This window comes from Carassius carassius, chromosome 5 (assembly GCF_963082965.1).
Source record: "Carassius carassius chromosome 5, fCarCar2.1, whole genome shotgun sequence".
Lineage (NCBI taxonomy): Eukaryota > Metazoa > Chordata > Actinopteri > Cypriniformes > Cyprinidae > Carassius > Carassius carassius.
In genome coordinates this window covers 17,902,318-17,925,722 of record NC_081759.1, presented here as the reverse complement: position 1 = coordinate 17,925,722, position 23,405 = coordinate 17,902,318, and the positions used below count along the sequence as shown (strand labels likewise).

At 38.0% G+C, this 23,405-nt stretch overlaps 2 protein-coding genes across 2 annotated transcripts; one reads left to right on the top strand and one right to left on the bottom strand.

The window, feature by feature from the left end:
* Positions 1 to 487: 487 nt before the first annotated feature.
* Positions 488 to 12,500, bottom strand: LOC132140192 (DNA-directed RNA polymerase II subunit RPB11-a-like). Its single transcript, XM_059548999.1, has 4 exons — positions 12,372 to 12,500; positions 9,671 to 9,774; positions 9,270 to 9,444; positions 488 to 542 (listed from the first exon to the last, which is right to left on the bottom strand). Exons 1-4 carry the CDS (start codon positions 12,498 to 12,500, stop codon positions 507 to 509), a joined length of 444 nt encoding a protein of 147 aa, XP_059404982.1. The 3' UTR covers positions 488 to 506.
* A 940-nt stretch (positions 12,501 to 13,440) lies between these two features.
* Positions 13,441 to 20,625, top strand: LOC132140883 (uncharacterized). The gene is made up of 3 exons (XM_059549936.1): positions 13,441 to 13,815; positions 16,187 to 16,317; positions 19,331 to 20,625. The coding sequence occupies exons 1-3, from the start codon at positions 13,592 to 13,594 to the stop codon at positions 20,566 to 20,568; spliced, it is 1,593 nt and encodes a 530-aa protein (XP_059405919.1). The 5' UTR covers positions 13,441 to 13,591; the 3' UTR covers positions 20,569 to 20,625.
* Positions 20,626 to 23,405: the final 2,780 nt, after the last annotated feature.

The window sequence follows — 23,405 nt, the reverse complement described above, 5'->3', positions numbered from 1 at the left end:
GTGGTGAACTCACCAGCTCGTTCTTCTGTAGTAAATATTGTTTAGACTCCCCTGCCTCACATCTCAAACATGTTCTTATTCCTTTACAACCACAGTTAATATTCTCCATCTCTCCAGTAGCCACCCAGTTACATTTGTGCATCATTTTAATATGTCCCCTTCGAAACATCTGAAGGTCCAAAACAGTTCCTACATTGAAAGCTACGAGGTTAACAAACCCACGAAGCCACAATCAAGCCACAATGTTGAGATTCAAATAAATGCAAGTCATTGTATTTCATTACAAAAGTAAATTTATTAATAACAAAAGATAAACTACATCACAAATGAGTGGGACACTGAAGAGAAAATTATTTTGTTACAAGCTGGTAAAGATCTCTTATTATTCATTATGAGAACTTGTCAACTGACCTTATAATATTTTATGAAAATAAATAAATGGGAATATTGTAGCCCATTACAGAAACCGAGTTCAAGATTTACAGTTCAGTCCATAGTGATGGTATTCATTCTATTCCCTCTTGTTTGTCTTTGATGGCAACCTTCAATAAAAAAAAAAAAAATTAAAAGTCAAATACATTTCTGGAATATACATCACAGATTCCTCAACACAAAAGTTCACATTCACTAATAATTGTGTGGATCATATGTACTGAAACAGAAGAACTCCTTAAATGTGAAATACAAGTGCATTTCAATAAATTAGAATGTCGTGGAAAAGTTCATTTTGTTTCAGTAAATCAACTCAAATTGTGAAACTAATGTATTTCAGTGCACACAGATTGAAGTAGTTTAAGTCTTTGGTTCTTTTAATTGTGATGATTTTGGCTCACATTTAACAAAAACCCACCAATTCACTATCACAAATTAGAATACTTCATAAAACCAAATAATAAAAAACATTTTTAGTGAATTGTTGGCCTTCTGGAAAGTATGTTCATTTACTGTACATGTATTCAATACTTTGTAGGGGCTCATGGAGGTGATCAGTTTGTGGCACTGCTGAGGTGGTATGGAAACCCAAGTTTTTTTGACAGTGGCCTTCAGCTCATCTGCATTATTTGGTCTCTTGTCCCGCTTGACAATAACCCATAAATTCTCTAAGGGGTTCAGGTCTGGTGAGTTTGCTGGTCAGTCAAGCACACCAACACCATGGTCATTTAACCAACTTCTGGTGCTTTTGGCAGTGTGGGCAGGTGCCAAATCCTGCTGGAAAATTAAATCAGCATCTTCAAAAAGCTGGTCAGCAGAAGGAAGTATGAAGTGCTCTAAGATGTCTTGGTAAATGAGTGCAGTGACTTCAGTTTTCAGAAAACACAACTGACCAACACCAGCAGATGACATTGCACCCCAAATCATGAACCAAAGTGAGAGACCATTTTGAAGGCTCAAGAAACCTTTGCATGTGTTTTGAGTTGATTAGCTGATTGGGATGTCACAATATTCTAATTTGTTGAGATAATGAATCAGTGGGTTTTTGTTAAATGTGAGCCAAACTCATCACAATTAAAAGAACCAAAGACTTAAACTACTTCAGTCTGTGTGCACTGAATTTAATAAACAAGTTTCACAACTTGAGTTTAATAACTGAAATAAATTAACTTTTCCATGACATTCTAATTTATTGAGCTGCAATTGTTGGTAACCAGTGATCACCAAATCAAATAATACTTACATTAACTGCTGTAAACTTTTACAAAGGATTGTGATTCTTGAAACAAAGTTACTTGCTGGACTTCCAAAACAGGCGGAACACTCAGCAGACCGTAGTCATGGACCCCCTCAGCATACAGCTGGTGAGTCCCATGAATCTTCTGAATCTCAACAGTTTATACCAAGTGTAGAGGAACAAGCTGAAACTGATCGCCACACAAATCGATGGCACAAACAGGGAGCGAGACCCAAAGGAACACGAGACATTAGTCATCAGTCAGATCTTGCAGTATATAAGGAGTGAATTTGATCGACAACTTCAATCTTTTCTGGGGCCATAGACAACTGTTTAAACCAGATGGCCTCCACCCAAACAAACTTGGTGCTAGAGTGCTTAAGGACAATATCTACTTCTCCCTCCGTCATCCTTCAGCAGAGTGTGTCAATTAGGGGTGTGACGATAACCGCATCACCGCAATATCGCATTAATGAGATGCCTACCACGGTGTGAGGTCATCACCGCACATGATTTTTTTTTTTTGGGCTGAAAGTTACAGGACTGCATATGGTGTGTGATATGAACTATAAATACATTCATCTTTGCTAATAATTTACTTTTTCCGCGAGTCCTATGTTCAAGGGCTTCTGGGGAAAAAGCCTGCATCCTGCGCAAGGGAGGGACAGTCCATTAAACATATGGGGAATTTTTTTTTGTGTGTGTCAGATTTTTAATTAACTGCTAGCCATGTTTCAGTACTTGTAATGTTTACAGATAATGTTAAATTAAATACACACAAACACGGGCATAAAAGACAATAGCATAACTTAAACAGTTGGAGTTAGTTAGATTTTAATTGCAAGTAGGTAATTAACTACCGGTAGCTATCACTTCATATGGTATTGGCAATAACCGTTGACAGCGCTAGCTGACATTATTCAAAAAAATGGCCACAAATTTAGTGTCTAAACCCAATACTTTGTCACCTATTTGGGCACACTTTGGCTTTGAGTCAGATGACAAGGGAGAGCCGGTGAATTTGGACAAGGCAGTATGCCGTATTTGTCGCACAAAAGTATCCGTCTCGCGAGGAAATACAACTAATTTAAGATCACATCTGAGAATTAACCATCCTGTGGCGTTTGCCGGACTAGGGAGCACCAGCAGCACATCAACCTTAGCTACAACCTCAGGCCAGCAGCGACAGTTGGGAGTCTCCGAGGCCTTTGTGAGAGGTGCGAAGTACCAAAGAGGCAGTAATCAGTGGCGAGCGCTTACTGATAGCGTGACTCGTTACCTGGTTGAAGAAATGGTGCCATTCCGCACCGTTGAGAAGCCAGTGTTCAAAGCCATGCTACATACATTTGATAAGCAATATGTACTTCCTGACCGAAAGTACTTTTCTCAAACAGCGATCCCTGAAAAGTATCTGTCAGTGAAGGACGGCATAATACAGGACTTAAAATACGTTGATTATTTCTCAGTGACAACTGATATGTGGTCAAGCGTAAACATGATGCCATACATGAGCCTGACCATACATTATCTCAGCGCAAACTGGGAACTAAAATCGAAATGCCTGGAGACTGTGTTCACGCCAGAAAGCCACACGGGTGACAACCTGGTGGAAGCCCTCAGGTCCTCCTTCCAATAGTGGTCCCTGGACGAGAGGAAACTGGTCTGTATTACAACGGACAATGGAGCAAATATTGTGGCTGCGGTCCGAAAGCTTGGCTGGACATGGCTAAGTTGCTTTGGCCATAATCTACATTTAGCCGTCACCAATTCGATGAAGTCAGAAAAGGACCGCACTGCCCGAGCCATGGGTGTCTGCAGAAATTTGGTGACGGCTTTCTCCCAGAGCTGGCAGAAGAAGAAAAAGCTCCAGAGAGAGCAAGTTGAGCACAACCTGCCCCAACACTGCTTAGTTCTGGTGAGTTGTGCTAAACTTCGATTCTACTTTCTTTAGAGGTTGTTTTTCAGGTAACAGTCCGTGGATATAAACGCACTCGTCCAAACGCAACATGTTGAAACTTTGAACAATTTATTCTACATAATAAAGGGTTGCAAACGGTGACAAAACCTGCTGTATAATTCATATTAAACTCAAAAGATATAAAAAAGTGATCTATAAATAAATGTTAATTCATATTATTGTTAATATGTTTATGATGTAATAATTATAATTTTTCAAAGCGAATACAAAACGATATCGAAAAAAGTTATATAAATAAATGTTATTTCATATTATTGTTAATGTTTATAATAATTATAATTTTTCAAAGCGAATACGAAACAATATCGAAAAAAGTTATATAAATAAATGTTATTTCATATTATTGTTAATATGTTTATGATGTAATAATTATACATTATCAAAGCGAACACGAAACGAAATAAGGAAATACAAAATAGCCTACTGTAAATAACTGGGCAAAACTTATGGAAACGCCAATCAATGCTCTGATTGTGAGCACGATTTAGGCTACTAATTCGTTCCCTCGATTTATAAATAATGCGCACAATTTACTATTTCGTTCCCTCGATTTGCAAAATCGCGCGGACGATTTACTTTGTTCTTTCGACATGCTAAACGTAGCCTACGATTTAGCCTATTTTTTTTCCTGCATGTAATGTGCGGGGCTCCGTAAGATAAAACCCAACAGATGGCAAAAATAGCCTACACATTAAATAAAAAATAAAGAAATGGAAAATAAGGATAATAGCATCATATATAGGACTATAGGGCATAGGCTACAAAATACAGATTGATGTGAACATTGCACTGGTCGCGAAAAGGAGACAGTGGCACGGTGTATAAAAAAATATATTCTATTGCACAGGACAAAAAACATAGCCTAATTGGGGATTACAATTGTGTTTTCACAGGATTGTCCTACCAGGTGGGGCACTAAGCAGAAAATGGTTGCGCGCGTTCTTAAACAAGTCCCATCCATTAGGCGGGTTTTGATGGATGACCGGCGCAGCCAACATTTGATACCGACGTGGCAGGACATCGAAGTCCTCGAATCCATTAATGCAGCGCTGAAGAAGGTTGCGGATTTTACAGATGCGCTGTCTTCCGAGAAGACCGTTACAGCGTCCTCTGTTAAACCAGTCCTACAGTTATTAACTGAGGATCTTTTGCTCCGTATGACGATACGGAGTTGACGCGCAACCTGAAAAAAAAATGGTTGGAGTCTTGAAAGACAAATATAGTGCACCTGCAACACAGCAACTATTGGCAAAGGCCTCATTCATTGACGCAAGACACAAGGACATCAACCCACGCGATGACGTTAAAGATGCGCTCCTGGAGGAGATGCTGGCAATGCCCGAAGAACGGCGTGATATCGGGGATGGAGAAGCTGCAATGAGTGCCGCTGCGGCTGGAGAGGGAGAAGGAGAAAGTGCGCCATCTTCTCCTCCTCCAAGAAAAAAAAAAGAATCTTGCGGACCTGCTTGGAATGAGAAGAGCACAATCCTCCAATCCGGTTCCAGAAAGAATCCGTGCAGACACTGAAGTCACAAGGTATTTGCAGAAGGAAGCACTCGATCTGCACTCTGATCCGCTTGCCTGGTGGCGGGATAATCAGGCTCGATTCCCTCTTCTGTCAAAAGTGGCAAGAAAATATATGTCTATATGCGCTACGAGCACTCCAATGGAGCGTGTATTCAGTGCCGCTGGCAACATCGTCACCCCGTTAAGATCCTCGCTGAAACCTGACAAGGTTAACATGTTGGTTTTCCTGTCATGCAACATGAAGACGGAAAAATAAAAGCAGCAGCACGATTCACTTAAGCGGCCCTACAGACAAACACTTGTTCACTTTTTGTTTTGTTATTTTGCACTTTAAAAAAGGTTGTTCATGTTTAGCCTATATAGTTAACTATTAATATTTAGCTACAATTTAATATAAATCTTAATTTGTTTATTAGTTTATAATAGAATACTGCTTTATAATTATTAAGAAAAAAGTTTAACTTTAGCCTAATCATTAGTTAATTATTAATATTTACCATTTAGTATAACTGTAACTGTTATTTGTTTATTTGTTAATAAAGAATACTGCGTTGTAATTATTAATTTCCATATTATTCATTTCCATTACAAGCTGCATGCGTTCTTGAGTGTGTGACGCAACCGCCGGGGGATTTTGTGTGTTTGTGTGTGTTGGGGGGGGGGGGGGCGGTTAGCCGCCAAATCACAAGTCCAGTTGCTTCATCACCGCGGTAAGAAAAAATCCCATACCGTCACAGCCCTAGTGTCAATCCATTCAGCACACACACACCAGGTCCGAGTCATCATGTGGTTGACATATCCCACAAGGACACTGATAACACCATGCAGCCAAAACAAGCACTGCTGATGGACACTATCCCGGCTGAGCCCTGCCCACAGAGCTCCTCACAGACAGACTGTGATGTATCAAAAACAGCTTAAAGATTCACCACCCAAGGAAGGCTTTCTGGAAAACAGCCAGGGAAGCCAGGACAACATATCACAGCCACCGGAAACACCAGAGCCACAGCCCATTTCACCAGACACATTATCCCTCTCTCCAGCATCTCCACTTCTGTGCTTCTCATAGAAAATGGAGGAATTGGTGTATGCTGGGACTTAACTCTCTCACTCATTTGCTGCAAGCCCGCAGATATCAATAAAAAAACAGCGGGCCCCCCAACCACCAAAGCCTGTGGGCCCTGTTCCTGTGAGAGCTCTCCGACAACTGCCACAACGCCAGGGCCCAAACCCTCTATCTGCTGAAGGTGAACCAAAAACAACTGATAGCAGCTCTCAGTCATATGTGTCGGGTCCCCACTATAATAACAGCAACATTCACAAATGCCTACAGCACTTTTAAACATTCGCTCACCGAAAAATAAATCATTTCTAATCAATGACTTTATAACCACAAACAATCTGGATTTTATGTTTCTAAATGAAACATGGCTAGAAGACAGCTACAGTGCAACAATCCTAAATGAAGCAGCCCCTCCTAACTTCACTTACATGAGTGTCTGCAGGAATGTTAAGAGAGGTGGATGTGTAGCTGCTCTATTTAAAGATGTCTATCAATGCAAGCTAGTGTCATTTGGTCAGTACTTGTCTTATGAATATCTAGGGATTGTGCTGAAAGGTGCCCCAAGCATTCTGTTTATTATTATTTCCAGGCCTCCAAAATACTCTCCAGCCTTTGTTGAAGAGGTTACAGAAATGTTATCAATGATTTCCTCAGAGTTTGACTGTTTTGCTATTGCAGGGGATTTTAATATTCACATAGATAATGCAGAAAACAAAACTACGAAAGAAATTATAACGGTTCTAAACACTTTTGACCCGATTCAGCATGTGCATGGACCCACACACAAAGGTGGACACACTCTAGATTTAATCATCAGTAGGGGTCTAAACATTTCATCCATTGTTATGAGTTTGCTTCCTTCTTTTCTGACAAGATCATCAATATCAGGAAGGCGATTAGCACATCCTCAAGTAATGCAGAGGTCAGACAGATTAGGCCACAATATCAAAAAGATACTATGTCTATTTTTGAACCAATTGATAGAAAAATTCTGGAAGACAGTGCAGCACCTAAAACCGTCAACCTGCTATCTTGACACACTTCCCACATCTTTTTTCAAAAGTGTGCTTAACTGTTTAGAAGCAGATCTTTTAGAAGTGGTGAACACCTCACTTCTTTCTGGGACATTTCCAAACTCCCTAAAAACTGCAGTTGTTAAGCCCCTCCTGAAAAAGAGCAATCTTGATAACACAATTTTCAACAATTTTAGACCAATATCTAATTTTCCTTTTATAGGCAAAATTATAGAAAAGGTAGTTTTTAATCAGCTGAACAAATACTTAAACTCAAATGGATACCTGGACAATTTTCAATCTGGTTTTAGACCACATCACAGCACAGAGACAGCACTCATTAAGATAATGATATTTAAATTGTGACTGGCAAAATATCGGTGCTGGTATTGCTAGATCTCAGTGCTGCATTTGACACTGTTGATTATAACATACTTCTACAGAGACTGGAAAACTGGGTCAGGCTTTCTGGGATGGTACTCAAATGGTTCAGGTCATACTTAGAAGGGAGAGGCTATTATGTGAATCTAGGAGAGCATAAGTCTAAGTGGACATCCATGACATGTGGAGTACCACAAGGCTCAATTCTTGCACCGCTCTTGTTTAGCCTGTATATGCTTCCACTAAGTCAAATAAAGAGAAAGAACCAAATTGCCTATCACAGCTATGCTGATGATACCCAGATTTACCTAGCCTTATCTCCAAATGACTACAGCCCCATTGACTCCCTCTGCCAATCCATTGATGAAATTAATAGTTGGATGTGCCAGAATTTCTTCAGTTAAACAAGGAAAAAACTGAAGTCATTGCATTTGGAAACAAATATGAAGTTTTCAAGGTGAATGCATACCTTGACTCTAGGGGTCAAACAACTAAAAATCAAGTCAGGAATCTTGGTGTGATTCTGGAGACAGACCTTAGTTTCAGTAGTCATGTCAAAGCAGTAACTAAATCAGCATACTATCATTTACAAAAACATTGCAAGAATTAGATGTTTTGTTTCCAGCCAAGACTTGGAGAAACTTGTTCATGCCTTTATCACCAGCAGGGTGGACTATTGTAATGGGCTCCTCCCCGCCCCTTCCCAAAAAGACCATTAGACAGCTGCAACTCATCCAGAACGCTGCTGCCAGGATTCTGACTAGAACCAGAAAATCTGAGCATATCCAGTCCTCAGGTCCTTACACTGGCTTCCAGTTACATTTAGGATTGATTTTAAAGTACTTTTACTCGTATATAAGTCACTAAATGACCTAGGACCGAAAAATATTGCAGATATGCTCACTGAATATAAACCTAACAGACCACTCAGATCACTAGGATCGAGTCAGTTAGAAATACCAAGGGTTCACACAAAACAAGGGGAGTCCGCCTTTAGTTATTATGCCGCCCGCAGTTGGAATCAGCTTCCAGAAGAGATCAGATGTGCTAAAACACTAGTCACATTTAAATCTAGACTTAAAACTCATCCGTTTAGCAGTGCATTTATTGAATGAGCACTGTGCAATGTCCAAACTGATTGCACTATTTAATTTTCAGTTTTTTTAAATGTAAAATCATTTTCTAACTGTTTTTAAATTCATTTTAATTAAGTACATTTTTTTATCATTTTAAAAGTGAATTATATTGTTTGTTTTATGCTAATTATACATTAAGTCATATCAGATATGTATTTTGATTTAGAATTTAGACATTATAGAAAATGCCACTCCATGTGTGAGATATAACATGTAATAAATAAAATATATAAATAACCCTAAGTTAAATATTACCTTGTCATAGTGTTTTATAATTTATACATACCTCTTAATACATAATTTATAGAGAACTTATTATATATGCCAGTAAAAGAAATAATCATATTAGAATAATATATTACCATATTTATTACTTATATTAGTGCTTCCTTATTAACTATATATATATATATATATAGTTAAAATAGGCTATATTACATATTGTAATATTATATAATGTTTTGTGCTAACTGAAACTGAATGCTATGTACATGTCACATACCCTGAATCGCTCCTCCAGAAGGGACAGTTCACTGATCAGATCAGTGATGGCATTAGTGAAGGCTTCCTGGGGACTGTAGTCTGGTGTCGTCTGAACACGGATCACTATCTTGTGCTCCAGAGGATGAGGAACCTTATATCCAGAAAACAGCACCTGAGGGTCCTTCAGCAGTTGCCTTACACAAAAGTGTCAAAGGTTGAATATACAAACCAACAGAGCATCACCGTGATCACAAAAGTGAAAGTAAAAAGTGACATAACCATACAGCCACCTAGAATTCCTGCCGGCCAGAGACTCGAACTCACAATCTTTGGATTATGAGAATGAATCTCTAACCATTAGGCCACAGCTTCCCACAATGACTCAGGATATGTTTGGCCATCAGATGCGTGTGCACTTACGACCGGATGATGTTCCCCAGTGTGTGATCCTCTTTATTCAGTGTAAACAGACATGCATTTGGCACCTTGGTGTCTTTAACTATTGTGATCCTGAAAAATGAAGTTGAACAGGAATATTAGCCAATTTTTTTCACCCCTAACAAACAGTTATTTGAGGGCACCATGGTACAATGATGGTAATAATATGGTACTTTGATACATAAGTTATTTACACGGTATACTAAAACATGTCATGCTCCCATATTCAAAAACGTTTGCTTTGTGTGTGTGGAGAGAGAACATAAAAAATTACATTAGATATATATTTGTCCAGAGCATAGCCTGCAAAACATATTTAGTCATGAAAAGTTATTTTACTAAAAAGTATTTAGTCATGTAATGAGTGGTGTCATGATGACACTGACACTGACACAGACACTGTCATCTGCTAATTGACTTATAAATATTTCTTGATCTGCTACACGGATACCCTGAGTACCCAAAGAAGAAATAAATAGGGAGAAAGGGGACAACCTTGTCTCACTCTTCTGGATAAACTAAACCTCGGTGAAGTAATTTAATCGAAGCACTTCATTATTGTAAAGGGTTTTAATTACTCGGCAAAACATGTCCCCAAAACCAAATTTATCTAATGAATTAATAATAAATTGGTGCTCTAAAGAATCGAAAGCCTTATAGAAATCTAAGAAAAGAATGAAGCCGTCCTTCTGAATAAAGTCTGAATAATCTAATAAATCGAAAATCAACCTTATATTGTTAACAATGTGTCTTTTGTTCAAAAAAACAGATTGGGTCTCATCTATAACAGATCCCAATACAGATTTTATTCTTTTAGCAAACATAATAGCTAAAATTGTATAATCACTGTTAAGCAGAGAAATGGGTCAATTGTCAATTTAGAGTAAATCATTTTTAGGCTTCGGAATTAAAGTAATAAAGCCTTGAGTGAGAGTCAGGGGGAGAGCCTCAATCTGTATGCTTTCTTCAAAAACCTTAAGTAAAAAATGAGACAATTTTAAGTAAGCCAGGTTTATTGTTTTTAAGTTCTAGAATTGAGTTACTAACTTCAGATAAAGTAATTTCACTATCACAGAGATTTCTGTCATCGCCTGAGATAGTCTTACAATCTTTAACAGACTCCAGAAAAGTATGGGCTGCCTCTTCCGAAAATGTTTTTTTTTATATACAGATTACTGTAAAATTTAGCACAGAAATGTGCAATTGACTGAGGATTATTAGTGACTGTCCCCTCAATATTGAGAGTTTCAATTAGTGAAGTACTTACGCGATTCATTTCTAATCCCAAAAAATATGCTGTGTCACATTCTCCCTCCTCCAGCCATTTTTGTCTAGATCTAATATAAGCACCCTGTGCCCTATAAGTGTACATCTCATCTAATTTAGACTGCAGGTCAGCATACTCAAGCTTACCAGATTCAGAAAACAACTCTGGGGGTTTAAAAGAAAGTATTGCAATTTTAGACACCACCTTATTTTCTTCTGCTCTCTTAAGTTTAGCTAAATTACTACAGAATTTTCTAAAGTATTTACTAATTTCAAACTTTAACAGCTCCCACTGGCAACAGCATGAATCTAACACTAAAGCTCTTCTCCAGTACTGCTCAATTTCCAATCGATCTGAGATCAAGGGATGCAGAAAGACAAAGCCTAAGTGAGACTGCACTGTTGATCTGTAAGAAGTGTAGCATGAATGCTGACTGATTTACAACTATTTCTTAGGCTTTGAGAAATGAGCCAGTAATCTATTCGGGACTGCTTAGAGTGGTCCTTGCTGCTCCACGTATAGAGTCTCTGCTGTGGATACATTTAAATTTCTTTTACATTTCTCTCCATATATCAACAACACAAAAATGCAACATGAAATTATACATAATAGGACTTATAGAAGCAGCTCTAGGGGAAAACCTATCTAAATCACTGTTTAAACCCATATTGAAATCCCCATCTAAAATAACAACAGCATTGGGGTATTTATCCAGTACTATAAATTTTCACTGATATGGTCCATTAAAGTGGTATTTTCTATAGAAGAATTGTACCCATAAACATTTAATAACACTGAGATGGTCTGACCAAGTGAAAGCACTAATAAGAGAAAATGGCCCTTTGGATCACTGTCAACGTGTAGAATCTCACCAGCAAACTTTATTTATTTATTTTTATTTTTTTAATGGTGACATGTGCTGATCGCTCTGTGCGTGAGATATCCATATATCACTGCCCCACTGGGACCTCCAAAATTTAACATCGTCCTGTGTGGATTGGGTTTCTTGAAAAAAGCAAAAGTCTGATCCATGGTTTTTAACAAACAAAAAGAGGGTTTTGCGCTTCACATTGTTTCTTAGACCCCTGGCATTAAGAGAAATGAACTATACTGACATTGAAAAAACAAACAGCAATGAACAGCTGTTCGATTCAAAACAAAGGCAAAAAGTCAAAACTGACTGATAGATGAGAAAAAAGCTGAGATGAACAGAGCTTAACAGACCAGTTTAAAACTTACAGGTCCAGCTGTAGTAGGACGATAGATCAAACGCCATAGTGACAGTTAACAGCCATCATCTTACAAAAGAGTACACGATCCTCACGATGGAACTCACAAAGTAATCTCCACACCTTCAATAAACGCACGCGCCCCTACATAATAAGCCATTTTTCCAGCAACCCTCGCCTCTCTCACTCTCGGCCACAAGCTCTTCAGTCTCTCCCGGTCCAGCGAAGTCAGATCCTCTGCGAAGCGCAGGTTGTTGTCTTTGAGAAACTGTGCAGCTTTCCATAAGGCATCGCAGATAACCCGTGAGGACTGCATGATGACGGCGCGAGGTTTTGTGTTGTCACCTCTCCTCCCTAACACACACACAGTGTCAACAACATCAGGCAGGGGAGGACTGGCCACCTGGAGCACCGGGACCTTTCCCGGTGGGCCGCTGGCCAATGTAAATATTCTAGCAAATATGAAACCCTGCCCCGCTGGTGATCAAGAGGGTCTGGCTGCGTTCTGCACAGATTTTGCTCATCTCAAACAAGTAACACGCAGAGGGGCATGGTTTCATATTTTATTGAAGCATCCCTGGGCGCCGCCATTGGCTAGCGGACCCCCACCTGCTGTTAGCATTCCATTGACTCCTATTCATTTTGGCGTCACTTTGACAGCGAATAACTTTACATCTGAGGCGTTTAAAGACTCCATTTGTCCATTCGTTATATCCAAAGAAACACAAAAAAATATAAAAGGCACCATTACCTTGTATCTTACGTTGTGGCCCCGTAGAAGCAGTTTTTGTAAAATTAGGCTAACGATTGCGTCATAACCTGCGACTCTCTGTCGCACAGTAGAGAAATTACCGTATAGACAGGAGGAGAAGCTCGGAGGCAATCTTTTACTGTCTATGAGGCTATCAGAGGGACGTGGAGGCATAAAGTCAAGGGAGAAGCTCATAGAGAGTCCATAGAAGCAACGGGACAAAATTATTCAACAACGTCTGCAAGATTCGGTGGGTGATTCAGATTTCTCTTGGCACAGCGATTAGAAGACTTACAGGTTGTTCGCGAGACATTTACGTCATGAAGCTCAGTTTGAGTCTGCGCAGTACGCTCGACCCCCAGGAAGTGCGTGCTTCTAATTGACTTCACTTGTCTCCGTTGAATCCAATGGGGTCTGTCCATTTCTTTTACTGTCTATGGTAACCGTCTATGATGGTAACACGGGGCAGTGCAGTCGCGTGTCAATGACGTTAGTTACCCTTTGTTACCGCCTTTACTGACGTAGAAACCACATGACTACAGTGTTGTGGACAAAGGCTTAGTAGTGTCTAGCGTCCAGCAAACCACTAGCTTGCTTCAAGCAGTTCCTTATTTACTTTTTCTTTCACGTTTTATGGTGGACTGTGTTACTTATTTATGGAACATAATTACTGTTTACCGTCTGCCGCTGGTTCTGTCGACAAGGACACCTCCCGTAAACGTAAGCGTACGGGTCAACCAGATGACCCAAGAAGAGTTTGGGACAAGAGGAGAGAAAGAGCGAGGATCAATATCGGTGTTGCATTTTCTAGATGGAGAGAGCTTCGCGAAAATCTTCAACTAGAAAGAGATGCCGATCTCGCTTGTGTTTTACTCGACAGGTGAGTTGTTTTGATTCTATTGTTACTGTTATTGTTGTTTTGATGCTATTATAATGATCAACTAGATTAGTATTATGGGCAATACAAGCCAAATGCGGGGCATCTGTGTCTTTGCATTGACTTTGTATGTTACTTTAATCTACTCGTGCAAATTGTTTAAGTCGCGTTTGCTATGTATGCCCAATTTTTGTGTTTGAATTAGGGGTGTAATGGTATGCAAAAATCACGGTTCTGTACGTACCTCGGTTTTAAAGTCACGGTTTGGTTCATTTTCGGTACAGTAAGGGAAAAAATTGCAAACATTAAACTGCAGGTTGTTTATTACTATAAACTTTTTTAACAATTTGTTTACACTTTTTAAAAAAAAATACTTTTTAATAAAATATATATAAAATAAAAAAAAGAATAACAAATAAAATACTGCTGCAAAGTTCTCCACTAAATAAAATACTCTCAGTCTCAAACCAATATCATATAATAAAATATAATGAAAAATATAAATAAATAACTATGATTACAGTGCAGCATTACCAATCCCAGCTTGTAGGCCTGCTCATATTTAAAAAAAAAATATATATATAACTTTTCAAAAGTGTAAAATGCAGCATCAACAGTTTCAGTTTTTAGACCTGCTCAGATTTCGTTATTGCGTTGGACCGATCGGAATTAAGAGCAAAGGTCTGTTTAAATGCCGTCGGGAGCTGCGTTAGAATTACAATCGTTTTTTTCCTAGTTGTAGTGATGTTCACACTCGCGTGATGCCTTTTGAAAACCTCAGGCCGGTGACACACTGGCATATTGCACCTGTCAAACATAGTCTATTTTGCCGCCAATGCTGTTGACGGTGTCCTTTATTAGTAGGCTTTATATTTATGCTCAACATGAAGTATAGATATTGTTGTCGTGAACACAAGATCCTGGTCTGTCGGCGGTCTCCCTCTATGTCACCTACAGTAGCAGCAGCGCGCCAGCACCACGTCAGGCACGATTCTGGTGTGTAAAGACACAGAAAACATGAAGCAGCCGTCATCAACTGACACGCAGCAGAAACGCCACGCTCACGCCACGCAGCCAGTGTGTCACCGGCCTTAGAATCAGCTGCAGGGCGGGATTTGCGCTGAACGCGGAGACTTCCACCACTTAATATGTTCGTTTGGAAACACAAAAATGTACCAATGTTCCGCATACAAAATATTGCATTCGGTACACACGTGCACCGTACCGAAAGCCCTGTACCAAAACGGTCCGGTACGAATACACGTACCATTACACTCATAGTTTGAATGTATACGAGTGTATATATTTGTTGAACAAGTGGTAATCATTTTTATATCATCTGACTAAACAGTAATCAGTAGCAGATCCCTATAAATCCCACAACCTTTTCGCGATTTTAACATCTTTTTTCTTTCTCCCAACTCTGCTTCTTCTCATTCAACTTGCTGTATATTTACATTCGCGAGGCCATCAACATGGCTGCCACGTCCCAGAATGCAACGCGGCGCCCAAGCCCTATTAATTTGATAATTTACTGTCAAACTATATTTTCTGTATTGTATTGCAATATAGCATGACACAATATGTAATGGTGGCATGTGAAAATTGTCTTTTTCAGGCACTTACCAAATCCAGTATTGGATAGATTTTGTTAGTTACTGTAGCAGCTACAGTGTAGTTATCATAATTTAGTTGTAAACCTTCCATTACTTGGGTCTAATTCAATATAATAAAATGATAACATCAAACACAACTTTACCTCATCCGTTAAATCCATGATTTTCTAATTAAAGTTACTGCAACTTTGCTTCCTTCCTGTACCTTTAAGCAATTAAAACCAACAAATCTCTTATATTTAAACTGGACTAAAGCTTGAAGTATTAAAGAAAAACTAATTTTAAATAATACAGTAAACAATTACTTTTATAGTTTTACATGGTATATTTTCAGCTAAAAGTTTGTTGAGAGATTTAATTTATAAGTTGATTCCTCTGTTCAGCAGAAAAATAATCTGTTGTCCATCTTAAATTTTCGTAATTGTATACACAATGATTAAATAAAAAGCTATTCAAGCTATTAATTTGCTTGTTTGTTGATATAATAATAATAATAAAAATAAATGTAACAAAAGTTCAATAAATGCAAGAAACGTGAACTCACACCCTATAGTTTTATCGCCAGTGTATATAGTCTGGGAATGTGATGTCAGCAACTGCTGTGTGTACTGTGTTGGAATGATAGTATAAAACGTTTTGTTTGCTTTGTACAGCTAAAAATATGTAACAATGGTGAAAGCTTGTTGTGTAATTAACTTCCACGATCGTACTCATGACCGGCATGGACAAAGAATTTCAAATGGAGTTTGATTTTTCAGCTTTCCCACCTGGAAACGTCACCAAACAAAGCGGCGTCGCATGTCTTGGGTAGCAGCAGTAAGAAAGAAAACCATCACCTTCAACAACATTTCCCGAAACACGCCCGTTTGTTCACGTCATTTACAGAAAGGTAAGTTAAGTTGTTGTTTTTATGACTAGCAATGGAGTTATTGTTACACCACAAACTTTATTAGCTAACAGTGTCAGGGTTCTGTCACTTTAGTTTAGTTTATTTGAGCTGTTCAGAATCATGGTTGTTACAGAAGTCATAAACTTACACAGTAAGGAGTAGGCTGAAGCAAGGAAGCTTATATGCGCCTACCCCTATGTACAATACTCTCAGTACCCATGGATTTCACATTTGTATTCCCAATTGTAACTCAATAAATAACACTGCATTTAACAATATATATTACATTGATAAGGTTACCATAAAATGTGCAAAATTCAAGTATATCATTTTCATACCCAGGCACACATCACCACGAGCGTGCACCTGTTTATGAGTTACATTTCCAACCATACTATCAGTAATATGGATGTTACAAATTGCAGCATTTGAAATGGTTAGAGCTTGTAGCTACATTCCACATCCAATGTATATTGTCACAAGCGTATAGGGATAACTGTACAAACTGTGTTTGAGTTACAGGATACATCTATTGTACAAGCAGCATGACTACATCTGCATTAATAAGTATCTTCCATAAGGCATTATGTCGTGAAGGATAACATTAATACAGAATCCTGTATACTACTAGAAAATTTACACCCACTGTTAGCAAAAAACAATCATAACTGGCACAACTGACATGACCAGTCTCCACATTATTCACTTCTTTCAATTATTGTTATTATTATTATTATAGTAATTTTTGGTTAACCATATGTTCATTATAATTTTTATCAATTCTATAATTCAAGTATTAGATTCAATAGTATCACATTACTAACACTATTGTGTAGAACCATTTTTTCTTATACATATTTTGTCTTGTTATTACCTTGTTATCATTATCATCTCCATAGCAACTGGGTGTACATTTACAGCATTCATTTTGATGATGATGATGATGATGTGTACCCTGTCTTGTGTTGTGCCTTAAAAAGCCAGGGCATGGGCTCGTTGGAAGTGGATCTCGGCCCCATCCAGCAGGCCCGCCCAGCTACCCTAAATAATTGTCTTAGGGGGCGATGTTTATAACCTTTGCTGTGTGATGCATTTATAAAGACGATGTTTCATGAGCCAGTCTGGAGGAGGGAGCCCTTCACCCGACGGGTCCATGTCTCGTCTTCCCTAATTCTCTTTTGTCTATCGTGTGTCGTGATAGTAATGACAATGGTAATAAACAGCATTATTTTAACTCAATTTCCTCATTTTAATTATGACAGATCATGTGGAGACATTGGTGACAGTAGTTGTATCAGCACGATATAATATATTATACTCATTTTAATAGATAGTGACAGAAATCCTGCTTAGTGATTACATTTGACATATTGCCTTAAGATACTTATCTTAAATTGTTTTTTGAATTGATGAACATTTACAGCACTTTTTAATTCATCTTTTAAATCATTCCATAAGTTCACACCTCTTCGAGTGACACATTGGCTCCTTAGGGTAGTACGAACACACTGCACCTTAAAATTAAGCGTTCCCCGCAAATTATATCCGCCTTCTCTGTTGGTGAATAATTGTTGGATGTTGCTAGGAAGTTGGTTAGCTCTAGCTTTAAATACAATTAAAAGCACTTTGTTTTATTAAATCTTCAAGTTTTAGAAGGTTAGATTTTATAAACAGTGTGTTGGTATGGTCCCTGAAATCAACGTTGTGCACTATCCTAATAGCTTTTTTTTGTAGTTTAAATACAGTCTCTAGATGGCTACTGTAGGTATTTCCCCAAATCTCCGTGCAGTAACTGAGGTAAGGTAGTATAAGCGAATAGTACAAGATAAGAAGAGCTTGTTGGTCCAATAGATATCTACACTTGCCCATAATTGCAATATTTTTTGCTAATTTAGTACGTATACTGTTTATTTGTGGTCTCCAGCTAATATTGTGTCCAAGAATCACTCCTTTTTAAGTTTTTCTAACTCCACTGTGATCTCATTCACAATTAGCTGAAGATTTTTGCCTGAGTATAAGATTGTGGCGTCGTCGGCAAATAATATAAATGTAAGTTTAGGCGATACATAGCACAGATCATTAATATACAACAGGAACAATATTGGTCCCAGTACCGAACCATGGGGGACTCCACAAGTAATGCTCCTACATCTTGACCTTTGCTCACCTACCTGTACAAATTGCTGTCTATCAGTTAAGTAAGACTTCACCCAGTTATATGCAAGACCTCTTATCCCATTTTGTTGTAGTTTCTGTAAAAGTATTCTATTAGATCAATTAATGCATGAGCAGTTGACCTATTTTTTCTAAAACCGTATTGACTATCGTGAAGTAAACTATGGCTGCTAATAAAGCCATTCAGGCGTGCAACAAAAAGTTTTTCCAATATTTTAGATAATTGAGAAAGTATAGAAATAGGTCGATAGTTTGTGAACTGATGACTATCCCCGTTTTTGTAAATTGGAATGACCTTTGCGATTTTCATGAGCTGAGGAACTTCTCTATTTAGAAAAGATGCGTTGCAGATATAGGTTAGAGGTGTTGCTATATTACATATTACTTTCTTAATTATGGCCATATCAAGGTCATTCCAATCTGTAGACTTTTTATTTTTACAATCATTGACTATCTTGATGATTTCATTCTCATTTGTTGCAGTCAAAAACATTGAGTGTGCAATTTTATTTGTGCAGCCAGCATAAATATAATCTGAGGTGGCAATCTTTGGTCTGGTTCATGTGAAAGAACCCTGACACTGGTGTGTATTGTTTTTGTGTCAATGTGCATGCACTCTTGTCTGTGTTGAGTGTTCATTTCCTCACCATACGCCCCATCTTCTGTTTTCGTTGGTTGTGTTCTCGTGTCTGCCTTACATTGTTTTGCTCTGATTTATTATTCAGTAAAGCCCTTTGCTTTCTGTTTGAGTCATCTTTACCCGCAATCTTGACAAGCACTGGTAACTGGCTGAATAACTACATAACCAATGGAATAATTTGATCTTTTTTACTTTTAGGCAAACCCACCGATGAAATGCTGGACTGCGATCCTGACTGGGTACCTTCATCACATCTCAGGCACACAGAAGTTAAAGCAACACACTCAGTGCAGTTTAACCGGAGTACAAGGAGACTGCAGGCTGTCACAGGGGATCATGCTGCACCATTAGATGTAGCTGGCCAGACGGATGAAGCTTCATCAGCAGATGATGCTTCACAAATGGATGACGCAGACTCAAATAAAAACACTGCAGAACAGCAGGAATGCCATCTTTGTAGCCGCAGGCGTGCTGAATCTAAACGTTTGCTGGAGGAGAACAGGAGACTGAAGGAAGAGCTCGCCCAAAAGAGAATGGATGAGGATTCTTTTAAAGATGATGATGCAAAGGTGAAGTATTACACTGGGCTTCCATGTCTAGCACTTCTGATGGGTGTGCTGACACAGCTTCTTCCCTGCCTGCCACAGACTGGTCGAAAACTCTCACCTTTTCAGATGCTCCTTTCAACACTGATGCGCCTCAGGCTGAATCTCCCAATTCAGCACATTGCATACCTCTTCTCTGTGGATCGAAAGACTGTGTCCACAACATTTAGAGATACCATAGGTTCAATGTTTAGTCATCTCAAACCCTTGGTGCACTGGCCAGAGAGACATTGCTTGCAGGCCACCATGCCACATCACTTTGTAGAGGCTTTTGGGAGTCAAGTAGCAGTTATTGTGGACTGCTTTGAAATTCGCATTGAAAGAGCATCAAATCTCAAAGCTAGAGCGCAGACATTTTCCCACTACAAACAACAGCACACCCTTAAATATCTCATTGGTATTACACCACGAGGATCTATCTCTTTCATTTCCCAAGGGTGGCAAGGTGATGTCAGTGACAAGCATGTGACTGAGAATAGTGGCCTTCTTAATAAACTATTTCCTGGGGATTTGGTGTTGGCAGATCGTGGAATTGACATCAAAGACAGTGTTGGACTTGTGTGTGCAGAAGTGAAAATACCTGCATCCACAAGAGGATGCAGCCAGCTGGAAGCAAAAGATGTGGAGGAAACACGCCGGATAGCTCACCTCAGGGTTCATGTGGAGAGGATGATTGGATGTGTACGCACAAAGTACAGCATACTAAATGGAATTGTACCAGTCAGCATGGTACTCCCATGTCAAGGTGAAGACATGACCTTCCTGGACAAGATCGTGACTGTATGCTGTGCCTTGACTAATATGTGCCCCAGCGTTGCCATGAAATCATAAACTAGGGCTGTCAAAAGATTTGATCACCATTAATCACATCCAAAATATAAGTTTGTGTTTATCAATGTTTCTGTACTGTGTATATTTAAACACACACACACACACACACACACACACGTATGTGCATTTATATATACATATGAATATACATAAACGTATGTTATGTAAACAACTTTTATTTTGGATGTGATTAATCAATTTGACAGCCTTACATTAAACGTTACCTATGCATGAACAGCATATCTTGCATTATCAGTGTAATGCATATTGCATACCACCTGTTACAATAATAAACTGAAAAAATTAATAAATTCTGTATACGTGTATCATAACACACTGAGGTTATTGTGTACATTTTACAGTAACACATATTAAATACAAAACAGGTAAAGGGGCAGTGAAACACATAAAAGGTAATGAGTTAAACAAGTATCAAGACCAGAGGTAAGGCAATAAGTTAAAAAAAAAAAAAAATTAAATAAAAAATTATTTAACATGTCTTTAAAAATTATATAACAGTCTACTTGGTCACTGGAGCTGATGATCATCCACGGCTTGAGCTGAGGTTCATTAAGGTGTTGAGAGTTCAAAACCAAATATCTATAATCATGTTATATGAACAGAACTCACGTTAGAGAGATAGATAACGTTAGACACACACACACACACACACACACACACACACACCCACACACCCACCATGGGCAGCCAGATAGATAAACAGTAAGAAATGACTAAAATGTGCTACTGATGTTAAGATGTGTCAGAAATGTGCGTTTTATTACATATCTTTGTGCGAACAACCATTTTATGCTAGTTGACGCAGAAAATCTGAAGGTCCTACACCCATCCTTTTGTAAATTGCAGGTGGGCCTCGAGAGATTTATAATTTTTTTTATTGTTTGTATTGTCAGTTTGTACACATTTGAGCAAAGTAAAATAAATACACAGGGAAAGTAACGTGGGCTAGTTAAGATCATCGGACCACTCTTTGTGTTTGTACGGATAGAGTTCATTGATTGTCTTGATTTTAGAGTAAAATAAAGTTACCGCAACTGTGCTTCCTTGTTGGGTTTTTCTTTATATGTAATCTTACACTTGATCATTATTCGGTCCATTATTATTCCTATTTATTATTGTGGTGTATTAATTCAATGATGGCGGACAAATGTGTCCTCAATTATGGCCGTGACTACCCAGAATGCAATGCGCAGTGACGTAGCTTTCCAAGCTCCATTCACGACTACACAAGTTATGCTTGACCTTTACAAACCTGTGTGACTAGCATATTATTCTTTTATTATGGGAGTTCATATGTCAAGAAAAGAGATCCCTGATGAAATTGTTAGATATTGGTCTGCTGTAGCATCCTCTCCTCTCCTCGGCTGGTTTGGGACAAATAACATGAGGATGGTTAGTGCTACTGTTTCCTGTCATGTCTGTACTATTATGATGTGCAGCAGATGAACTAAAGTGTACTCTTCAATTTCACTTTTGATATTTGCCATAAGGTATCTCTGGTATGTCACTTCCATTTGAACCAGATCTGCATCTCTAGTTTGCAGTTAGTTCATTCCCAGTGGTCTCTTGAGTACATCATTACATACTACACATAGAAAAGAAGTAAATCTTTTGATTCCTTATTTGTATCAGCAATATTAAGTGAGGTATTAAGAACCTTAAATAAGATATTAAATGGTAAGTTAGTATAGGTCTACCCTTCATAATACAAATGTCAGCCTGGAATGCAAGTTAAAGGACTAGACAAATGCTTTGTTTTATAGTTTCACCTGACCTGGTTTTAGAAATATAGCATCAGGTCGAAGATGGTTTGACCACCTCATGCATATTTAAAAGCTAGTTATGTACTTGTTTTAAACATTAATTGGTGTTAACAAAGTTGATTTATGTAATCAGAAACTGGACTCTATCTATCAGTGCTCTCAAACAGACTAATTGCAATTAATTGCATCCAAAATAAAAGTGTGATTACATAAAATGTGTGTGTATGTTACATGTGTACATTAATAAATACACATATATACATGTATATCTGTTGTTCAGATATTGACCAATAAAACATTGAAGTATTCATAAAAATAATATTAATTTTTAATATTAATTTTTATCAGTGTAAAAATATGGAAATAAAAATAACAAAGTGTGGGCTTAAAGGGTATATTACACCAATTAATGTTTAAAACAAGTACATAACTAGCTTTTTAATATATTACAATTTCCATAAATGTGCATTTGTGGGATTTTTCTTATGGCAGGGGGCTGATGTCTCGAGATGTGAATGCCACTGACTGTTCGAGATGCCATACGCTGCAAGTACTTTTCACATTTTGTGTTTTACTGGATGTACATTGCATAACAAGGTCAGAAATGAACTTATCCATTTAAGGGGGAATATTTGCCCTCTGGAACTGATTTCAATGGGCATTTTTTGCCTTTGTATGTGCAGTTTTTATAATTACCATACTAACTGTTTCTGTATTGTTTTTATATTAGTTAAATATAATCGTTTACTTAAATATTTCAGAATAATATACCAAAACAATTGCCATCTTTTTACTGCAAAGGTAGAACAGAAACCACATACACACTGACTGTTTAATGTTGCTCAAATATGGCCTACATGTATTTTCACTATAAATGCATAATATACAGTAAATAGACTATATAAAGGATATAAATTTATATTAAAAAATAGGAACTCCTTACATGGTAGGGCTGCAATTTTATGACTACATTTCTGTTGTTGATTATTGCTCTTAATATTGTTAGAATGATTATTAATGTTGACTAATAGATTACATACAAAACATGTTTTT